General features: G+C 40.7%; 1 protein-coding gene across 1 annotated transcript; it reads left to right on the top strand.

Annotated features, from left to right (window-relative positions):
• Positions 1–262: 262 nt before the first annotated feature.
• Positions 263–14215, top strand: LOC113418574 (WD repeat-containing protein 18-like). Its single transcript, XM_026677527.2, has 10 exons — positions 263–375; positions 1193–1277; positions 3853–3988; positions 5107–5296; positions 5979–6087; positions 7868–7899; positions 8065–8164; positions 10832–10897; positions 12076–12168; positions 13334–14215. Exons 1-10 carry the CDS (start codon positions 263–265, stop codon positions 13454–13456), a joined length of 1047 nt encoding a protein of 348 aa, XP_026533312.1. The 3' UTR covers positions 13457–14215.
• The last annotated feature ends 3391 nt before the right edge of the window (positions 14216–17606 follow it).

The following is a 17606-nucleotide window of genomic DNA, read 5'->3' as shown; positions in this document are numbered from 1 at the left end:
TGGCAGCCATTTGGTGTGCCTCATTATATTTGCCCACCTAACTCAGCATTTTATCCTAAATGTAGCGGCACTACATATTCTCAGGAGAGATCTGTGGTTTGAAAGGCGACTCGGGGGGGCTCCTGCCTACAGCATGTGTGCTCCAAGGTTCAATCTCCCCCAGAATGTTGAGAATCAGTCTAGAAAATAGGAATGTAAAAACCCAGCAAAATGTCTAACTTCCTTCTTGTCCTTCTCCTTGAAGACCTGCACCCCCCAGGCCATGCAGTCTGGACGCCGGGGGCGCTTGTCCATTGCAGGGCCAAGCAACCAACCCCAAGATACCGTTACCAACAGCCCCTCCATATCTGGTGATCTTCGGCTGCTCCACACAATGTAAGTAACGATGTGAAGGAGGTGATGATGTTTTCTTCTCCCCATCTAAACTCAACTGATGGTTTCTAGCTTGAAGAGACCAGGTCAAGGTGCTGGTTGTTTAAAGCTTTGGATAGGTGGAGGTGTCCCTATGTAAAAAGCCTCTTTTTCCATACAAAACTGTTCAATACTGGCTCACATGTTTCAACAGAGATCAGGCTAGTCTTGCTCTAAGCCAGCATTTTTAGAAGCAGCTGAAAAATGCATCTCTTCCTGGCAATTCCTACAGCTAGGACATGACAAGGCTTTTCGGCTTGACCTCGATGCAGTTAGATTTCTGATTATCTTCTGTCTGACTTCTTGATTTATGCCTTCAATATTTATGGCTGCGCTGTTATTTTGTTTTCTGTTCGGCTTTATATTTGAATTATTTTAATAAATTATTACATTGATTTGGTGTTAAGGCCTGCGCCTTGTAAATATATTGGATCTTCAACCTTCATGATTTGAAATGTGAAGTTGCTGGATTTTAGCATCATGGTAAGGAGCCTCGGTGGCGCAGTGATTAGAGTGCAATACTGCAAGCTACTTCTGCTGCAGCCAGCTGCCTGCAATTTGGCAGATCGAATCTCACCAGGCTCAAGGTTGACTCAGCCTTCCATCCTTCCCAGCTGGGTAAAATGAGGGCCCAAATTGTTGGGGGCAATATGCTGACCACTTAGAGAGGGCTGTAAAGCACTATAAAGTGGTATATAAGTCTAAGTGCTATTGCTATTATTATCTTCAGCAACAAAAGAGGAAAGCTACTAAATGCAAATATGTTGGTCATCCTTCCCAGAGACTGTGGAGATCAGCTACTCTGCTGCCAGTTCAATAACGATGGGACCAGGGTTGCAGCAGGATTGCGTACTGGAGCCATTAAGGTCAGTGTCAGGCAGGGAAAGAGGGCAGTTCCAGAAACTAGGATTGTCCTCAGAGGGGCAATCAAAAAAGTCAAGAACACAGCCACACTCATGCAGTTGAAGCTCAACCCCTTTTTCATATGTGGCACAAATATGTTACATATGTGTGTGTCTGATCCCAATTGCATAGCCGCAACTCAAAAATATAAGGACACTTCAATCCCCACAATGGAAGAATGGCTGCAAAAGAGTGGGCAGACATGGCTAAATTGACTCCTCTGATAAAAGAAAAAACATAAACACTTTTGTTTCTACTTGGAAACCACTTCTGGACTTTGTGCTTGAGGTGGGAAAAAATGAAACTTTGATTTTGGGTTTTACCAATTAGATAGATTTGTTGATACAGAAATGGTTAATTCATACTACTATGTAAAAATAGAAAGTTGAGGTTTGGTATTATTATCTTATTTTACTGCACCAAAGGGAGTCAGAGGTCAATGCCTTTTCTTTCTTTTTCCCTTCTTTTCTGCACTCTTCCTTTCACTTTTCCCTCCCCTATTTTCCTACTATTTGTATTTTTTGTATTTTATATTGTAAACAAATTTTTTTTAAAAAGAGTTCCCAACCAGAGGCTCTTAAAATCCAAAAAATTGCATAGCCACAGCTGCCCTCTTAACTTTTTACACACACATACAGATACACACAGATACACACAGACACACAGCTGCCCTCTTAACTTTTTACACACACATGCAGATACACACAGATACACACAGACACACATAACCTACAAACAGGTGCCGTACACTCTTTGGCCCCAATGTTCAGCAGTCTTACCTTACCTGACTCCCACTCCCAGGTGTGCTACACTCAAGAGGCTGAGGTGTGGTTCAATTTCCATCTGAAAAGCAACAGGCTGGAAGGTAGGGATTTTGAACACCCACCATTTCCTGCTAAAAATCAAATGGATGAGCAGGATCAGAGATAACAAAATTCTTTGCCCTTTCTTTTTTGGCATCTGATCCATCATCACAGATTTTCAGCACCCTCAAAGCATTCTGCACAACGCTTGCTTCAAAATAAAAACATGAGCACATCAAAGCATTACAGAACCGAAGAAAGGACAATTTACAACAAACATAGGGGCTCATGTGATGTACTGTAGTAGTTATAATGTTAGACTAGGAGCGGAGAAAATTGGATGCAGGTCTATTCTCAAGTATGGAAATGCACCAGATCACTTGGGCCCAGTCCTTCCTCTCAGTCACCTCATAGGGGTTCAAAGTGAAGAGAGATTCCCTCATAGACGACTTTGACGTTCTAAAAGAGATTACAAATATAACAAATTATACTAATCGGAGATTTGCAATCGTAAATATATTTACCAAACAGTAAAACCACCGGACTCCAAAGGACTTGCATCTGAGTAGATTCACACAGAACTGCAATGAATGGTGATTTGATTGTCTCATGTTATGATTACAATTAGATCTCCAACAGTGTACAGATAGTCCTTGACTTACGATCATAACTGAGCCCAAAATTTCTGTTGCTAAGTGAGTCATTTGTTAAGCGAGTTTTGCCCCATTTTATGACTTCTCTTTCCATAGTTGTTAAGCGAATCACTGCACTTGTTAAGTTAATAACACGGTTGCCAAGTGAATCTGGTTTCCTCATTGACTTTGCTTGTAAGAAGGTCATAAAAGATGATACTGCAACTGTCAGAAATGTGAGTAAATTGCCAAGCATCTGTATTTTGGTCACATGATTATTGGGGATGCTGCAATAGTTGTAAGTGTGAAAAATAATCATGTTACTTTTTTTAGTGATGTTGTAACTTTGAACAGTCACTAAATGAACTATTTAAGTTGCGGACTACCTGTATATTGCAAATTGTCTTATATCAAGGAGCCTCACTGGATCATTTAGCTTAATTCATCAGGGATAGATAAACTGTAGTCTTCACAGCATTCTGAATTATACCACCAATATTTAGATAGAAGCCTCTTTAGTTTTGTTCAGTGTGTTCCCTTCCTTCCTTCCTCCCTTCCTTCCTTCCTTAACACATTCCAGTCATAAATCCTCAATCTATATGCTAAAGTGAACACCCACACATTCAAACAAGGAAAGGATAGCCCTACCACCACCAAAAAGACAAAAAATACTGTTAAACCTAGACAGTATTGACTTGTTGCAATTATTATCTAGGATCCCAGACAAATTTATTTCCTGGATGGTGAGGGTTGAATGGTACTGGTATATCTTCATAAATTTGCAAAGTATATGGTGTATTGAATCCATCCTACAGAAGTGGAACCATAACACTGTTCGAAGAGTTGTTTTGTGCCATATTACCAGTTTCAGCTCCAAAACTACAATTTTATAGAATATAGTTTCATAATATTTTCCATGGGAAACACCTATGTTCTCTTGGATTTCCATGGTATGGTTTTTGCTTAATAGAATATTAGTCATTTCTTGTTGAATTGTTAACCTCGTGTTGTCCTGATATCTCTTCTCCCCTGTGCTCGGTTTATTCTCGCCTGCTCTTAAGGTTTTGTGCTGATATTTCTTTGTCTTCTCTCCTGTGCTTAAGGTTTATTCTGTCAATGATGGGTCACTTCATCATATTCTTGCTGATAATGACACAACATCCCTAGGACTTCCCACCACCTCAATGCACTTTATGCCCCGTGGACCTGCCCACAATGGAGATGTCTTACTTACCACCTGTGAGTGATGCTTTTCTGATATATGATGAAGTTTGATTGCAACTTTATTTTATTTTATTTTTTTATTTTTATTTGTCAATTGCTTACAAGATAATAGGTATAAGTAAAAAAAATAGTTATGAATACATGGATACATATAAGAAAAATAAAAAATATATAAAAGAAACAATAAGACAGGCACGTTAGGCACGTTAGTGCGCTTATGCACGCCCCCTACAGACCTCTTAGGAAAGGGGTGAGGTCAATAGTAGACAGTCTAAGGTTAAAGTTTTTGGGGTTTGGGGAAAAAAACCACAGAGTCAGGTAGAGTATTCCAGACATTGACCATTCTGTTGCTGAAGTCGTATTTCCTGCAATCAAGTTTGGTGCGGTTTACCTTGAGTGATGCTTTTCTGATACATGATGAAGTTTGATTGCAACTTCTTGGCGCACATAATATATTTCTGGAGTATGCAGTTTGGAGTATGCAAACCCTGAATATTCTTAAGCCTTCATAATAAATGATAAATTTAATGAAAAGAAGGACTAGGGGTGACATGATAACAGTATTCCAATATCTAAGGGGTTGCCACATAGAAGAGGGAGTCAAGCTATTCTCCAAAGCACCTGAAAGCAAGACAAAAAGCAATGGATGGAAACTAATCAAGGAGAGAAGCAATCTAGAACTAAGGAGAAATTTCCTGACAGTTAGAACCATTAATCAGTGGAATGTCTTGCCTGTAGAAATTGTGAATGCTCCAAAATTGGAATTTTGTAAGAAGAGGTAGGACAACCATTTGTTTGAAACGATATAGGGTTTCCTGCCTGAGCAGGGGGTTGGACTAGAAGACCTCCAAGGTCCCTTCCAACTCTGTTATTCTGTTATTTGGTTTAGTTTGATATGTGAATGGAGCTATTTAGCATTGCCATTTGTACTTCTCTTCATCTTCTAACTGTGGCTGTCTCCTGAAGCATTGACACAGAAAACCTATTCCACATTTGATGTTTTACAAAAGTTGTTCAGAAAAGGACTCTTCCTAATAATGCTCCATTTTGACTTCTGTTGCCCCATGAAAAAGAATGTTCTCTATCTACATTGAATAATATCATTACAACTCTGGGCTCTCTCCCAACCATAGATTCTGGCGGGAAAGTAAAGCTATGGCACATTTCTACTCACACCTGCATACGCACCATCACAGAAGACCGCCAAACCCTCGCAGCCTGTTTCAATCCTTCTGGCTCCAGGTTTCTCACAGGTGGAGCAGGACCTGGAATTTACATGTATGATGCTCAGACCTGGGATAAAGTGCAAAATTTTCTGCCCAGGTAGGTACGCTGTTAAGTTTCGGACATTAGCTCTCGAGAGGGTCAGAAATTGTAAGAATTTCTCAACTTAGTAGGAATTTTGTGGATGGTTTTGGGCTTTCAAGTCAATTGTAATGGGCAGAAGTCACAGGAGAAAGAACTCCAACCAAGACAATGGTCAAGTAAAAGAAAATATTTGTAGCTGTTATTGGTAGTTTGGTTCCCTGAGCTTGCTGTTTGCCTTCCGAACATTTCATCACCAGGTTAAGTAACATTGATTGAAGTGTCTCATTTCAGTCCTCCTCTGCTTTTAAATGGTATTGTGTGGTTAAGTAGTTGATTGGCTGTATGGTTAACAAGTCACATGATGCAAAGATCACCTTGGTGGGAAGGTCACATGAGGCCATGTGCTGGTTGGAGGTCACATGAGGCCATGTGATCGGTCATGGCATCGGTCATGGCATGCAAAGGTCACCTGGAGGTCAAAAGAGTTTTGGCTAGAACTGTAATCTGCGTAAAAGTCTCAGACAAGATTCTCTGTAGGCCACATGAAAATAAAGGGAGGAAGGGAGCAAGCTCATTTAAATTGGCAAAATTGTGTTAGTACAGCCTTATGATAAACGGAGTATTAGCATGCATAACTTAGGTTTCCTAATCTGGACTACTTCAAAGAGCTGACTATATCCATTTTTTTTTCCTCCAGTGATTCCCCAACTGTGATGGATGGACATATGTCCCGAGTCTATGCTTTGGTCTTCTTCCCAGAAAATAATGAACGCTTCATTTCTGGAGGATGGGATGACACAGTGCAGGTGAAACTCTGAGACTCAGTAGTAGCCACCTGACCAAACCAGGAATATTGGTTGTGCTACCGAGCAGTTATGAGGTTGAGAATTAGCAAATGGAAACTTCAGGATCCAGTACAGAAAATGGCCCATGAAAAATACTTTTCTCTAGTTACAGGACGTACTTTAAAAAGAAAACCTACCTGAGAATAATTCTCCTTTCATCCATCCCAGCTTTTTTATTTGGGGGGTGGGGCTGCTGGTATTGTGTTATCCTGCAAATGTCAGAGCTACTATAGAGTTGTAGGTTTGAACAATCTAAAATCTCAGCCAGGCAGACCAGTATTTTGCATAAATGCAAGGAGAACCTATAAAACATGCAAAATTCCCAATGAAGCTGCTCCACCTCCATTCATGCGAATCCAGGATGGTTTGATCCAAAATAGAAAGATTGGGGGGTGGAGCTTAATAGCCATAGCAACCACAATAGCACTTAGACTTATATACCATTTCCTAGTGCCCTACAACCCTCTCTAAGCAGTTTACAGAGTCAGCATATTGTCCCCAACAATCCAGGTCCTCATTCATGTCTCCACCTCCAACCTCCAACCTCTTTTTAAAAACAATTCACTTGTCTCTATAATGGGAGGAAGGATGTGGGGATTTTTTTAAAAAGGGGGGACTGAAGGAAAAGGTTAGGCCCCCCCTGCCTCTTTCCATGGTCCAAACCAGAGGTGGTATTCAGCAGGTTCTGATCAGTTCTGGAGAACCGGTAGTGGAAATTTTGAGTAGTTCAGAGAATCGGCAAATACCACCTCTGACTGGCCCCACCCCCATCTATTCTCTGCCTCCCGAGTCCCAGCTGATCATCTGGGTCTTCTTTTGTTGCCCTGCACAGGAGAATGGAGCTGGAAAGCCGGTCAGTGGGGTGGTGAGGGAATGGGGATTTTACAGTATCCTTACCCTGCCATGCCCACCAAGTCACACCCACCAAGCCACAGAACCAGTAGGAAAAAAGTTTAAATCCCACCACTGGTCCAAAGATGTGGAGCAGACTGTGGGTGTGCAACTTTTAGGAATCTTTATCATCTTTTTTTTTTAATTTTGATCTTTGAAAGGCATCAGGTGCAGGTTACAGACAGATGGGTAGGAATGTGGTGCCATCTCTGGAGGGATGAGGCTGGATTTTTCAGCCATTTGGAGGGTGGGGTTTGAATTGGTCAGGTAGCTTCCAATAGTGTAACACTATTAAAAGAAAGAGGTGGGTTTAAAAAAACTTTTTTACCATAATCATGCTGCCCAAAAGAGGTAATTTAGCTGTAAGTTTTGCCATTTTGGTAGGAAGATCTCTGAAGGCCACAGGGAGTTTTGGGCTTTGGGGAGCCTAGGACTGGAATAATTTAAAAAAAAAAAATCAGAAGAATGGCTGTATAATACATATTTTACAGATTGTGTATTTTGTCTCAAGAGACATACCTTAAAATGCGTCCCAGAATCATAGGCACCATTAACAGTTCCATAGGCTAGAGGTCCCCAACCGCCAGGCCATGGATTAGCATTGGGCAGCAGCATGCCAGAAACCGATCCATGCAAACAAGCAAAGAACCATCTGCGATATGCAGGCAAGACATAAAACCACACCCCATCCAGTCCACAGAAAACCTCTCTCCACAGAAACAGTCCTTAGTTCCAAAAGGTTGGGGGCCACTGCCACAGGTGATAGACCAGGCAAGGGAAATATTATCAAGCGGGCTTTGGAGGTTGTGAAGGTATCTAACTACTTTTTTTTTTCTTTTTGTCCTTCTAGTTTTGGAGCACACAATTTCCACATTCGCAAAAGTATGTCTAAGTATCTCCCCTACTTCTCCATCCTTACCTCACTCGTTGGGGCTCTTCTCCACCCTCCTCCCTCTTCCATTTCTCTCCCCCCCCACAACCTATTGTTTATTTTTCTATCGCTTCTGTTCTTACATATTTCCCACCTTTGCTCTGCCTTTCTCACAGGCGTATCTCTGGGCCCCACATCTGTGGGGATGCTCTGTCAATAGACAAAACGGGCTCACAAATTTTGACGGGATCCTGGAGGCGGCATAACACCTTGCAGGTAAGAGTGGTGAAGAGACACCTCTGAAGCTCCAAATTTGATCTAGATCAGGGGTCTCCAACCTTGGCTATTTTAAGACTTGTGGACTTCAACTCCCAGAGTTCCTCAGCCAGCATTGCTGGCTGAGGAACTCTGGGAGTTGAAGTCCACAAGTCTTAAAGTTGCCAAGGTTGGAGACCCCTGATCTAGAGGTTTTTGGAGATCATTTGGATTAAGCCATTTGGTTCCATTGACACAGAACCATGATCTAGATATAAGAAATTATTTGTAGCTCAGGGTTGATTTGTGGGGTCGTTAGTGCTCTCTGAGCATGGTTGTTGCCTAAGTAACATCAACAGTGCTAGAGGAAGTGGGTTTGCTCTGTTTATCTACTAATGGCTTGCCCTGTCAGTGTTTCTGAGAGTAGTCTTGATGGTTCCTCAATTAGATTGTTAGCTTGTTTGCCAGAGTTTGTGGTTCCCTGATTGGGGTATTGTATACTTCTTGATTGTTGGTCTAGTATTAATAGCAATAGCAATAGCACTTAGACTTCTATACCACTTCACAGTGCTTTACAGCCCTCTCTAAGTGGTTTACAGAGTCAACATATTGCCCACAACAATCTGGGTCATCAATTTACCGACCTCAGAAGGATGGAAGGCTGAGTCAACCTTGAGCTGGTGAGAATCGAACTGCTGGCAGTCAGAATTAGCCTATAATGTTATATTCTAACCACTGCAATACCACGGCTCCTTATCTTGGTATTAATCTGGGTATGGACTGTTGATGGGGAAATGTTTTGGTCTTTTTGGTTTTTTGATTGTCTCTTTTGAGTGGAATGTAGCTGTTGTTTATCTCTATGTGCCTATTGAGCACAAGTTCAATAAATCAGTGATCAACAGGCATATATTTATAAGGGTTGCAATATCCTGGGATCACTTGATTGCTATTTGCACCCTTCCCAGTCAATTTCCAACAAGCTAGATCAATGAGGGAAGTGATTCGCTTAATGACTGCATGATTCATTTAGCAACCCTGGTGATTCACTTAACAACTCTGGCAAAAAAAGTTGTGAAATCAGACACAATTGAACAACCACCTTATTTAACAATGGGAATTTTGGTCTCAATTGTGGTCATAAGTTGAGGACTCCTGGAAAAAAATAGTGCTCAATGCAAAAGTTACTGCAAATAATGTGTTGATTTTCAAATATTATAGAGAAATCAGACACTACCTTTCTAATTTACAACAGCTTTATCAAATCTACAACTCTGGATGGAATGCAAAATATATACATGGGGAAAATGCAACCTTGTTGTTGGTGTGCAATGTCACAATGTCATTGCAATTCTGCATTGGTTATTGTTTTAAGATATTCATTTGGAAATAGGCCAAATTTTTATTCTCATTTATAAAATTTGGGAGGATAGAGTAGATTTCCTTGTGCAGAGTGAAACAAATTTGCAGGGAATACTCCCAGATCACTTTTCCATTGTTGCATTATATGGTAAAAAATATATGCAAGAGCTCCAGTTTTACTCTAATGCTTAAGATAAATGAGACGTGATATAATATGAATCATTCAAATGTCCTTTAAACAACAGAAGTATCATATATTTATACACATTTCAGGTAATTCTATAAGCTCTATAAAATTCATGAATGAGCAAGACATTCATTGGATTTAAATATCACACTAAGATTGGTAAGATGTGAAAACCTGCCATCTTGCTTTGTCAGACATGATTCATCGCTTAGCATTATAGGTAAAAAGGTAAACAGGTTTGCAATAGGGGTGAATATCTGTAGCTTGGATGAAGGATGAGGCTGAAGGTTCATTCTCTGAGCTTGTGGGTTGGTTTCTGAATGTTTCACTTGAGCTGACCCACACCTGACCCATCACAAGCCCTCACCTAATATAACTCTCACCTAATATAACCCTCACCATCACAAGATCTACTGACCACACTAAGCCCTTATAAACAGAGGAACATTGACACTGACATCTCCTAAATTCCACTGAAAATGTTACCTAGCAGGGGTGGGATTCAAATTTTTAACAACCAGTTCTGTGGGCATGGCTTAGGTGGTGGGTGTGGCTTGGTGGTCATGTGACTGGGTGGACATGGCTTGGTGGTCATGTTATTGGCTGGGTGTGGCCAACTCAACATCACTCACATCGAGGCACGCATCTCCTCGCCTGGCTTCTCATGACTGTGGGGACGCTGCAACAGTTGTAAGTGTGGAAAAATGGTCATAAGTCACTTTTTTCAGTGCCATTGTAACTTTGAATGGTCACTCCACACAAGCAAAGTACCAACAAAGGAGTGGAAAAAACTCCAGAGAAGTTCCTGAGACAGGAAGTCTAGTCTTGCCAAGAATGTAATAAGGGTTAACGGAGAGGCAGTTTCTGTAAGCAACACCAGAATGTTTCCTTCCTGCCTTCCTTACAGGATTAGTCCAATAATTTCTTTTAACAACTGGTTCTAGCGAATAGGTGCAAACTGGTAGAATCCCACCCGTTACCCAGCCTAGAAACGAAATATTCGGAAATCAACCCACAAGCTCAGAGAATGAATCTTCACCCACAAAAGGTTTCTCTGAGAAACCATACCTTAAATCTGGAAAACACAATCTATGACCCAGCTAATAAAATACAAATAAATATTTTTTTTGCCTCTATCCTAGATTTGGGATGCTGAAACATGTGGCAAGATAATGGACATTCCAGAAGATTTTCGGGGTCACTCACAGGTTGAAAAACTATTTTTCAGTATTCCCAAAACTCAGACAAAGCCAACATTCCCTGAAGCCTGGTTTCCTCCAGAAATGTTGGACCATTTCCCATAAACTCTAAACAACATGGAGAAGGATGAATGTAACCCATCATACTAGGGCTTCTTTCTGAAAATAGCTGTTCAACCACCAAATTTAAACATGCAGGGAACCCCTTCTCTTATCTTCTCATTGCAAAATCCACTTGGATTTAATATTTCCACCTTAAACCTCTTCAACCCTGTGATCTGACACCATCACCTTTCTTCAACAAGACTGTTCCTTTTGGCTCAGCTGTGGTGCAAGACAAAGTGCTCTGAATCTGGAGCTCTTTCATCTCCTCTTTGGAGGGAACTGTCCCCTTATCCTTTCTCCTGGCTTTTGGACTTCAGCAGCCCTTGTAGCTCTTGTAATGGGAATTAGTGGCTTGATGGCTTTCCATCCTGAGCTTATTTCCTGGAGAAATTAGGAAGGATAAATTGTCACTATCCAATCAATTTTTCTCTTCCGCCGAATTTTATTATTGTAGTATGTGCGACAACGTGAAATCATAGCTGCCAGCTCTTTAGCCGGTTTTAGCTGCTTACTTATCGAGTTTTTCCCATGAACCTAGGGCATTATAATGTATCGATATAGTCTATAGTACATACCATAGTAGCGGCTCCAAGCAGTATCGCCTTTTGCAATTGACAGATGGAAAATTTGCCAATGCGCCGATTTTCTAAGTGCCATGCAATATTTTTGAGTATCGTACCCAGCATGTTGATAAACCACTGGGATCGGCATGATTGTTTTATACCATAATCTTTCAATTGAGTCGTGTGGGATTATATTTTCTGCTGCTGGTTCTCAGTCCTGCAATATCAAGAGGGTTGGAGATATTTGCAAGAAAACTCTTTTCCAGGATTGGGGAGTAAAAGTTTGATTTGCCTCAGTTTTATTTGCCATGATTTCAGCAGCCATGATTTCTCTGTCTGTTGCCCCATCGTGTAGTCTTGTTCACTTATTTAGTTTCTGTGTCTTAGTGTGATTTTAACGATGCACATTTGCCAACTGAAAGCTAATCATTCTTGGCAAAAAAAAAAAAAAAAGGATAATTTATTTAGGGTTCTTTTATATTTGTTTAATGAAGGGACCTTCTCTTGCTTTCCCCTCAGTTATATACTTGCCACTTCCTTGGCACTGACTACATCATAGCTGGTGGGAGCCGGAACAACTTGTGTCGACTTATTGACAGAAGAATTCTCATGGTAAGGTAGCTTTGCTAACCACGCAGGAAAGGGCGTGGCCTTGTAATAGGGCAGGTATTTTGCACCCCATGTTTAGTCTCCAGGAACATGAGTGCCATACAAAATGGACTTTGGGGTACCAACCTCATGGACTTTGTTTTATTGATATACTTATTAACTAACATAGTTATATTGCATTTTAATTTCATTTATTTTTCTCTCTTTTAAAATTGTGATAAGGGTTTATCAAACCATTACAGACTGGAATTTTTTTTACCCTATTGCTAGATGAATAGATTGATAGCTTCTAATGTTCCTAAACTGAAAAGATAAATTCCTCAGATCAGGATAGGATGGGATTATATTTGATTTAAAAGGAGATTTGGAATTTGTTAATGCTAATTGGTATTTAATTTGTCTCTTCGTGAACTCCAAACAACCTTTTTTCTCATTAACATCTTAAATTTTACACCCTTTTTGTTGTCAGACCTTTTTTAAATGGACATACATGTAACACGTTTGACTACATGTAGCTAATTTACTGTACAAAGAAGAGGTTACTTTCATCCTGTCCAATCAGCTTTTCTCTTGCATTTTTTTTGATGTATTAATTATAAAATGGAATGTAAGCTAAGGATCTGGGTTCCCTCTTTGAATGAGTGGATTCCCCTTTAATCACAATGTTCTGAATAAATTGTAATTAAATGATCTTCTTGTCTCGGCCTGTCTCGTTCAAAGATATGCACGCCAAGGCACCAACCTAAAATACTATATATGATCTTCAAACTCCAAAGAAAAGAAACAGAAAGTGGGGGTAGCAGCTGATTTCTGCCCTCTTTCTTTTGTTCAGTAGAGAACTTGTCAATCAAAGAAAAACGGGGATGGTGGGGATTATGAATCTTCAAATTAAAAATATTGGAGACAGCAACAGGGAATGGCAGGGAATGTTTATGCAATGTCGGAAACAGAATATTGAGCTTGATGGATTTATGAGGCGAAGGAATCAATTTATGATCTTTCCATTATAAGACTAAGTGAAGGATTAGTTTGTAAGGGAGGATAAGGTGAGATAGAAGAAAAATATATTAAGCCGGTGTTTTTCGAGCTTGGCAACTTGAAGATATGTGGACTTCAACTCACAGAATTCCTCAGCCAGCATGCTCAATTTTCTTCTTTTTTTTTCCAGAGCACAGGGGCACTTAATGACCTGCCTGGAGGTGTTTATAGTACTCACATCAGCAGCCGTGGAGTACTAGCTGCAACTTCCAACAACTTCCTGTATCTTGCACAGACTCCAACAAAACCTTGAGGCCCTCCTCTGTCGTTGCAAGAAACTCTTGCTACCACCTGAAGGACATCACCAATGCCTTGATCATCATGACTCTCACCAATCTTTCCTGGCATCCCGGATATCAGTCAGAATCATGCAAAATCAGACACCCTGATATGCCTGCCATCTCCCCGTCATCTTCTGTTTCTCTGTGGACAAAGAGAATCATGGCCTGTCCATTGAGACTCCCACTTGATTGGCTGTGCCCCATTTCATCATGCTCTGCTGATGTCAACCCCTTCTCAGCATGATCCTCCAGAGATACTGTTCTGCTGGAATCATCTCATCATGGTTTGCTTCAATCATCTCATCATAGTTTGTTTCAAACATCTCATCATGGTTTGTTTTTGCAGAGACATTTTGGTTTGATCTTGTGCCCAATGCTCTGGGACTCTCAGCACATGCAATCTTCCATGCAAGAAATCTTAGCTGTACAGCTTGTTACCTGGGACTGTGACTAACTGGGTTAGTTCTGCAGCTGATATCCCATCTATTATTGTTGTTGGCAACCGCAACATGCCTTGCTGCTTCAAACCTTTGCTTGACCATGTCTGTGGTACATTTCATCTTAAATTGACAGTGACTGTTCTGAAGATCATGTGGGGTTTGAAATGGTCCCCACAACCCCAGATTTCAGAGAACTCCATCATCCTCTGAACAGCTTTCTAAATCAAGCCACTGGGGGGAAAGAGGCGTCCAGTATTTCTGCCTTAAGTTTCCATCCTGCCTTGGGGGGTTAAGCTTTATAAGTCTCTTCTTTGTCTCTTTTCATAGCCACCTCCTAGGGTGGCTGCCCTAAAAAACCTGCCTTGGTGCCAAAATAAAACATCTTGGCTGAGCCTTTGTGTGTGTCCAGTAATCCTGGGTCTCTGGCAAGGAAAATGGGATCTATTTGAACATAAATGCTACAGAGGGGAACTAAGTCTCCTGGATTCCTTGAAATGGTTAAGGATTTCATTCCTGGGGCTAAGTCATTGAATACGTGAAACAATATAATATAAATAACAGAATAACAAAATTGGAAGGAACCTTATATGTCTTCTACCCCATGCTCAAGCAGATGTGGTTGCAGTAGTCCCATTTAAACATGATTTTGGAAGAAACAACGACTGGCAAAATGAACAAGAGAGCCCCTAAACACAGCAAAGATAAATAGTGCTATCCAAAGGGAAGTTGTATAAATACCAGGTTCAGAGTTTACCATTTCTTAACCAAGGCAGACATTGAATATTTTAAAACTGTTGCATTTTATAGCTTTGCTTTATTTTATTAAAAAAAAAAATTAGGAAGCTCTGGTGAAGCTGCTGTTTGGATTCAGGAACATAAAGCATTCTGGTTTTGAAGAGGGGAGGTAAACAATTTATTCCTTATAGATCTTCCCTGCTGGGGACTTCCTGTTTTCTGCCCAACTCTTTCAAGCAGCTTTTTGCAGCAACTGCTCTCTCTTCTTTTGGCCCATTTAGTGCTGCCTCGACATTTTTCATGCCAGTCAATGCCCTGACTATGCCAGAATCCAAGCAAAGTCAAAGTCCAGTGGTAAACTCTGACAAGTGAGACCTCGCCAATGAACATTGTTATGCAAGTTTATCCAAACTCCATACAGGCTGGCTTAGGTATCCTATAGACTGGACTCAGGTTTATAAGATTGGACCTGCCACCTCTTTGGTCTGGTAAACAGCCTAGTGTTAAAAATTCAGGGGCTGCCTTTAAATCTCAGGCATCCAAGTTGATATGGATAATAAGAATTTGATCTCTAAATCTGGGAGACATTAATTTTGCAAAGTGGCTTTTTCATGCTCCCCCCCATTATATCACAAGAACTTCAAGCAAAGTGAAAATGTGTTTGTTGGGTGTGTGTTTGTGTATCAAGTCTTAATACTGATGCAGAATGAATGATCTGTAGGTATATGTGATCCATCAGAAAGTAACAATACTGTTAAAAGACATTAAATGTGAGAAAAGACAGAACATCCTTAAAATATTTTGCATCTTTCCCTTTCCCATCCAGGCTTGTTTATTTAATACTTGCCAACATCCCAGGGCCCTAAAATATACTCTCTATTGTTTAGTTCATGAATAGGTACATTTTTTAAAAAAAGGGGGGCTCTGGCTAAAAAGCCAAACTGGAGAGACAGTTTGATCTAGTGGTTAAGGCAACAGGCTAGAAAATGGGAGACTGTGAATTCTTGTCCTTCTTTAGGTATGAAAGCCATCTGGGTGACTTTGGTCCAGTCACCCAACTCAATTCACAGGGTTTTATTGTGGGGAAAATGGAAGGAGAGAGGAGCGAGATATATTTCTATCCTAACATTATTATTTTTACAAATAGCTCAAGGCAGTTATTGAGTTATTAGTAAAAATAATAATGGCAAGATACGAATGAACAAAATTTTAAAAAATGGAAAAAACATGCTTTCCTGAACTTCAAAAAGCAACACAGATGCCATGCTAAAATATGAACATCACCTTATAATGCAGAGGCCTGTGTTATCTGGAATTTTAGGCTTCATTATTATTAGCTTTTTAATAAAGATGATGCACCTAAATATATCTACAATATTTTTTTTAAGAGCACTGCTGGCATTCTCATGTCAGAATAGGAATGGAGACCCAACTGCTCCTAGCCTTATATTCTGTAGACCATTCAGAGCCATGGATTTTGGTATTGGGATCCATCTTCTTGAGGCAGTTGCTTAGTTATGATCCATTGTAGGAACAAATTCTATGCTAGAAATGTTCTGTATTTCCAAATCAAAGGTTTCGCCCCAAATTTTCTCCAACTTCAGATAGTTCCTGGGTTAGATGGAAGTTGAACCAGGGTTGCCATTACTAAGCAATACAACCATGTCAAATGATTGCATCCCTTAGTGCCAACAAGCCTGCCAATGCTGGTTGACACTGTAAGCCCAGTGTTATTAGGTAGGAAATGGCCAGGAGTTCCAGGTAAGGAGTATAAGGGATGAGGAAAGCCACTGGAGGCCTTGGAAGGGCTGGTGAAGGCTGCATGAGAGTTGGGGAAAGCCAGGGCAGGACTGGGGTGGCCCACCAGAAAAGCCAAGAGATGGATGATGCAAGGGGGGTGCAAATGCAGGAAAACCAGGAAGGCTTAATGGAGTAATTTGTGACCTTCCCTGCTGATTTCTCCATTGGCTTTGCTTGTGGGAACCTGAGGGGAAAGATCACAAATGGAAAATCACGTGACCACAGGACACGGCAACTGTTATAAGTGCGAGCCAGTTGCTAAGCACTCAAATCATAAGTGAGAGGACTGTGAGGTTGCTGCGATGGCCGGAACTTTGAGGACCAGTCCTAAGTACTTCTTGTTCAGCAATCTTGCAATTTTGGTTGCTGAACAAGTGGTTGGTAAGCGAGGACTCCCTGCATAAGAATCTGGTATTGCAGTTACTGTTGGGAAAGGCTGAAGCCTAGGACAAAATCAGACGCTCATCATTGGAAGAAATAATGCAGCTTTGATGAATGAACCTAGCTTCAAAAGATCCATAATCCTATTAATTTAGTGGCCCTTTTTTTTTTTTGCCCATGACTGAATAACACATTCATATTCAGATCTCCTGTGTGAGTGAGGTTTTTGCACAAAGTTTGTGCTTTTGCATCACAGGTGGGTGACTCTACATTCATGCAATCCTGTATTTATCCTGGATTGCAAATACTGCCTCCATCATTTCAGCAGGAGACCAGCTCGATCTCTATGAACAGTGATTTGTCTTTCATGGAGAGACTCTGTGATTCTTCCACCACTGTTGAGAATTTAAGCCTAGGACTTATTTTTGCACCCAGAGGCTCCACTTAACTATAAAATATGTGAAATAATAAAAAGCTGCTGCCAGAAATACCGAATATAATGCACAATCCTCTGTGAAATCACAACGCTCTTGCTTATTAAATGGCTAATCTTTCAAGTGAAAGGAAATAGCTCACCTAAAGAACAGGTCAAAGGAGTCAAAATGGCAGCCACAACCATGTGGTTGAAACTCCACCCCAAAAGAGTGGGACTTCAGTCACATGGTTCTGGTTCCATCTTGAAGTTTTTTTTAATCACTTTCCTGTGGAGACTTCTATACAGGATCTTGGGAATCTGGCATGGATCCCTCCTCCAGCACACAAAACT

The sequence above is a fragment of the Notechis scutatus genome, chromosome Z (assembly GCF_049901735.1).
Source record: "Notechis scutatus isolate UNSWTSFEM ecotype Mainland chromosome Z, rNotScu1.2, whole genome shotgun sequence".
Lineage (NCBI taxonomy): Eukaryota > Metazoa > Chordata > Lepidosauria > Squamata > Elapidae > Notechis > Notechis scutatus.
Note: the sequence above shows the minus strand (reverse complement) of the source record. Positions and strands in the feature narration are given on the sequence as shown.

Bases quoted from the DNA above. Each gene is read 5' to 3' on its own strand.
- LOC113418574 (XM_026677527.2), top strand. From the start codon at position 263: ATGCAGTCTGGACGCCGGGGGCGCTTGTCCATTGCAGGGCCAAGCAAC. The intron at 6,088-7,867 runs GTGAAACTCTGA...TTGTCCTTCTAG, and splicing joins GATGGGATGACACAGTGCAG to TTTTGGAGCACACAATTTCC. The intron at 12,169-13,333 runs GTAAGGTAGCTT...TTTTTTTTCCAG, and splicing joins TTGACAGAAGAATTCTCATG to AGCACAGGGGCACTTAATGA.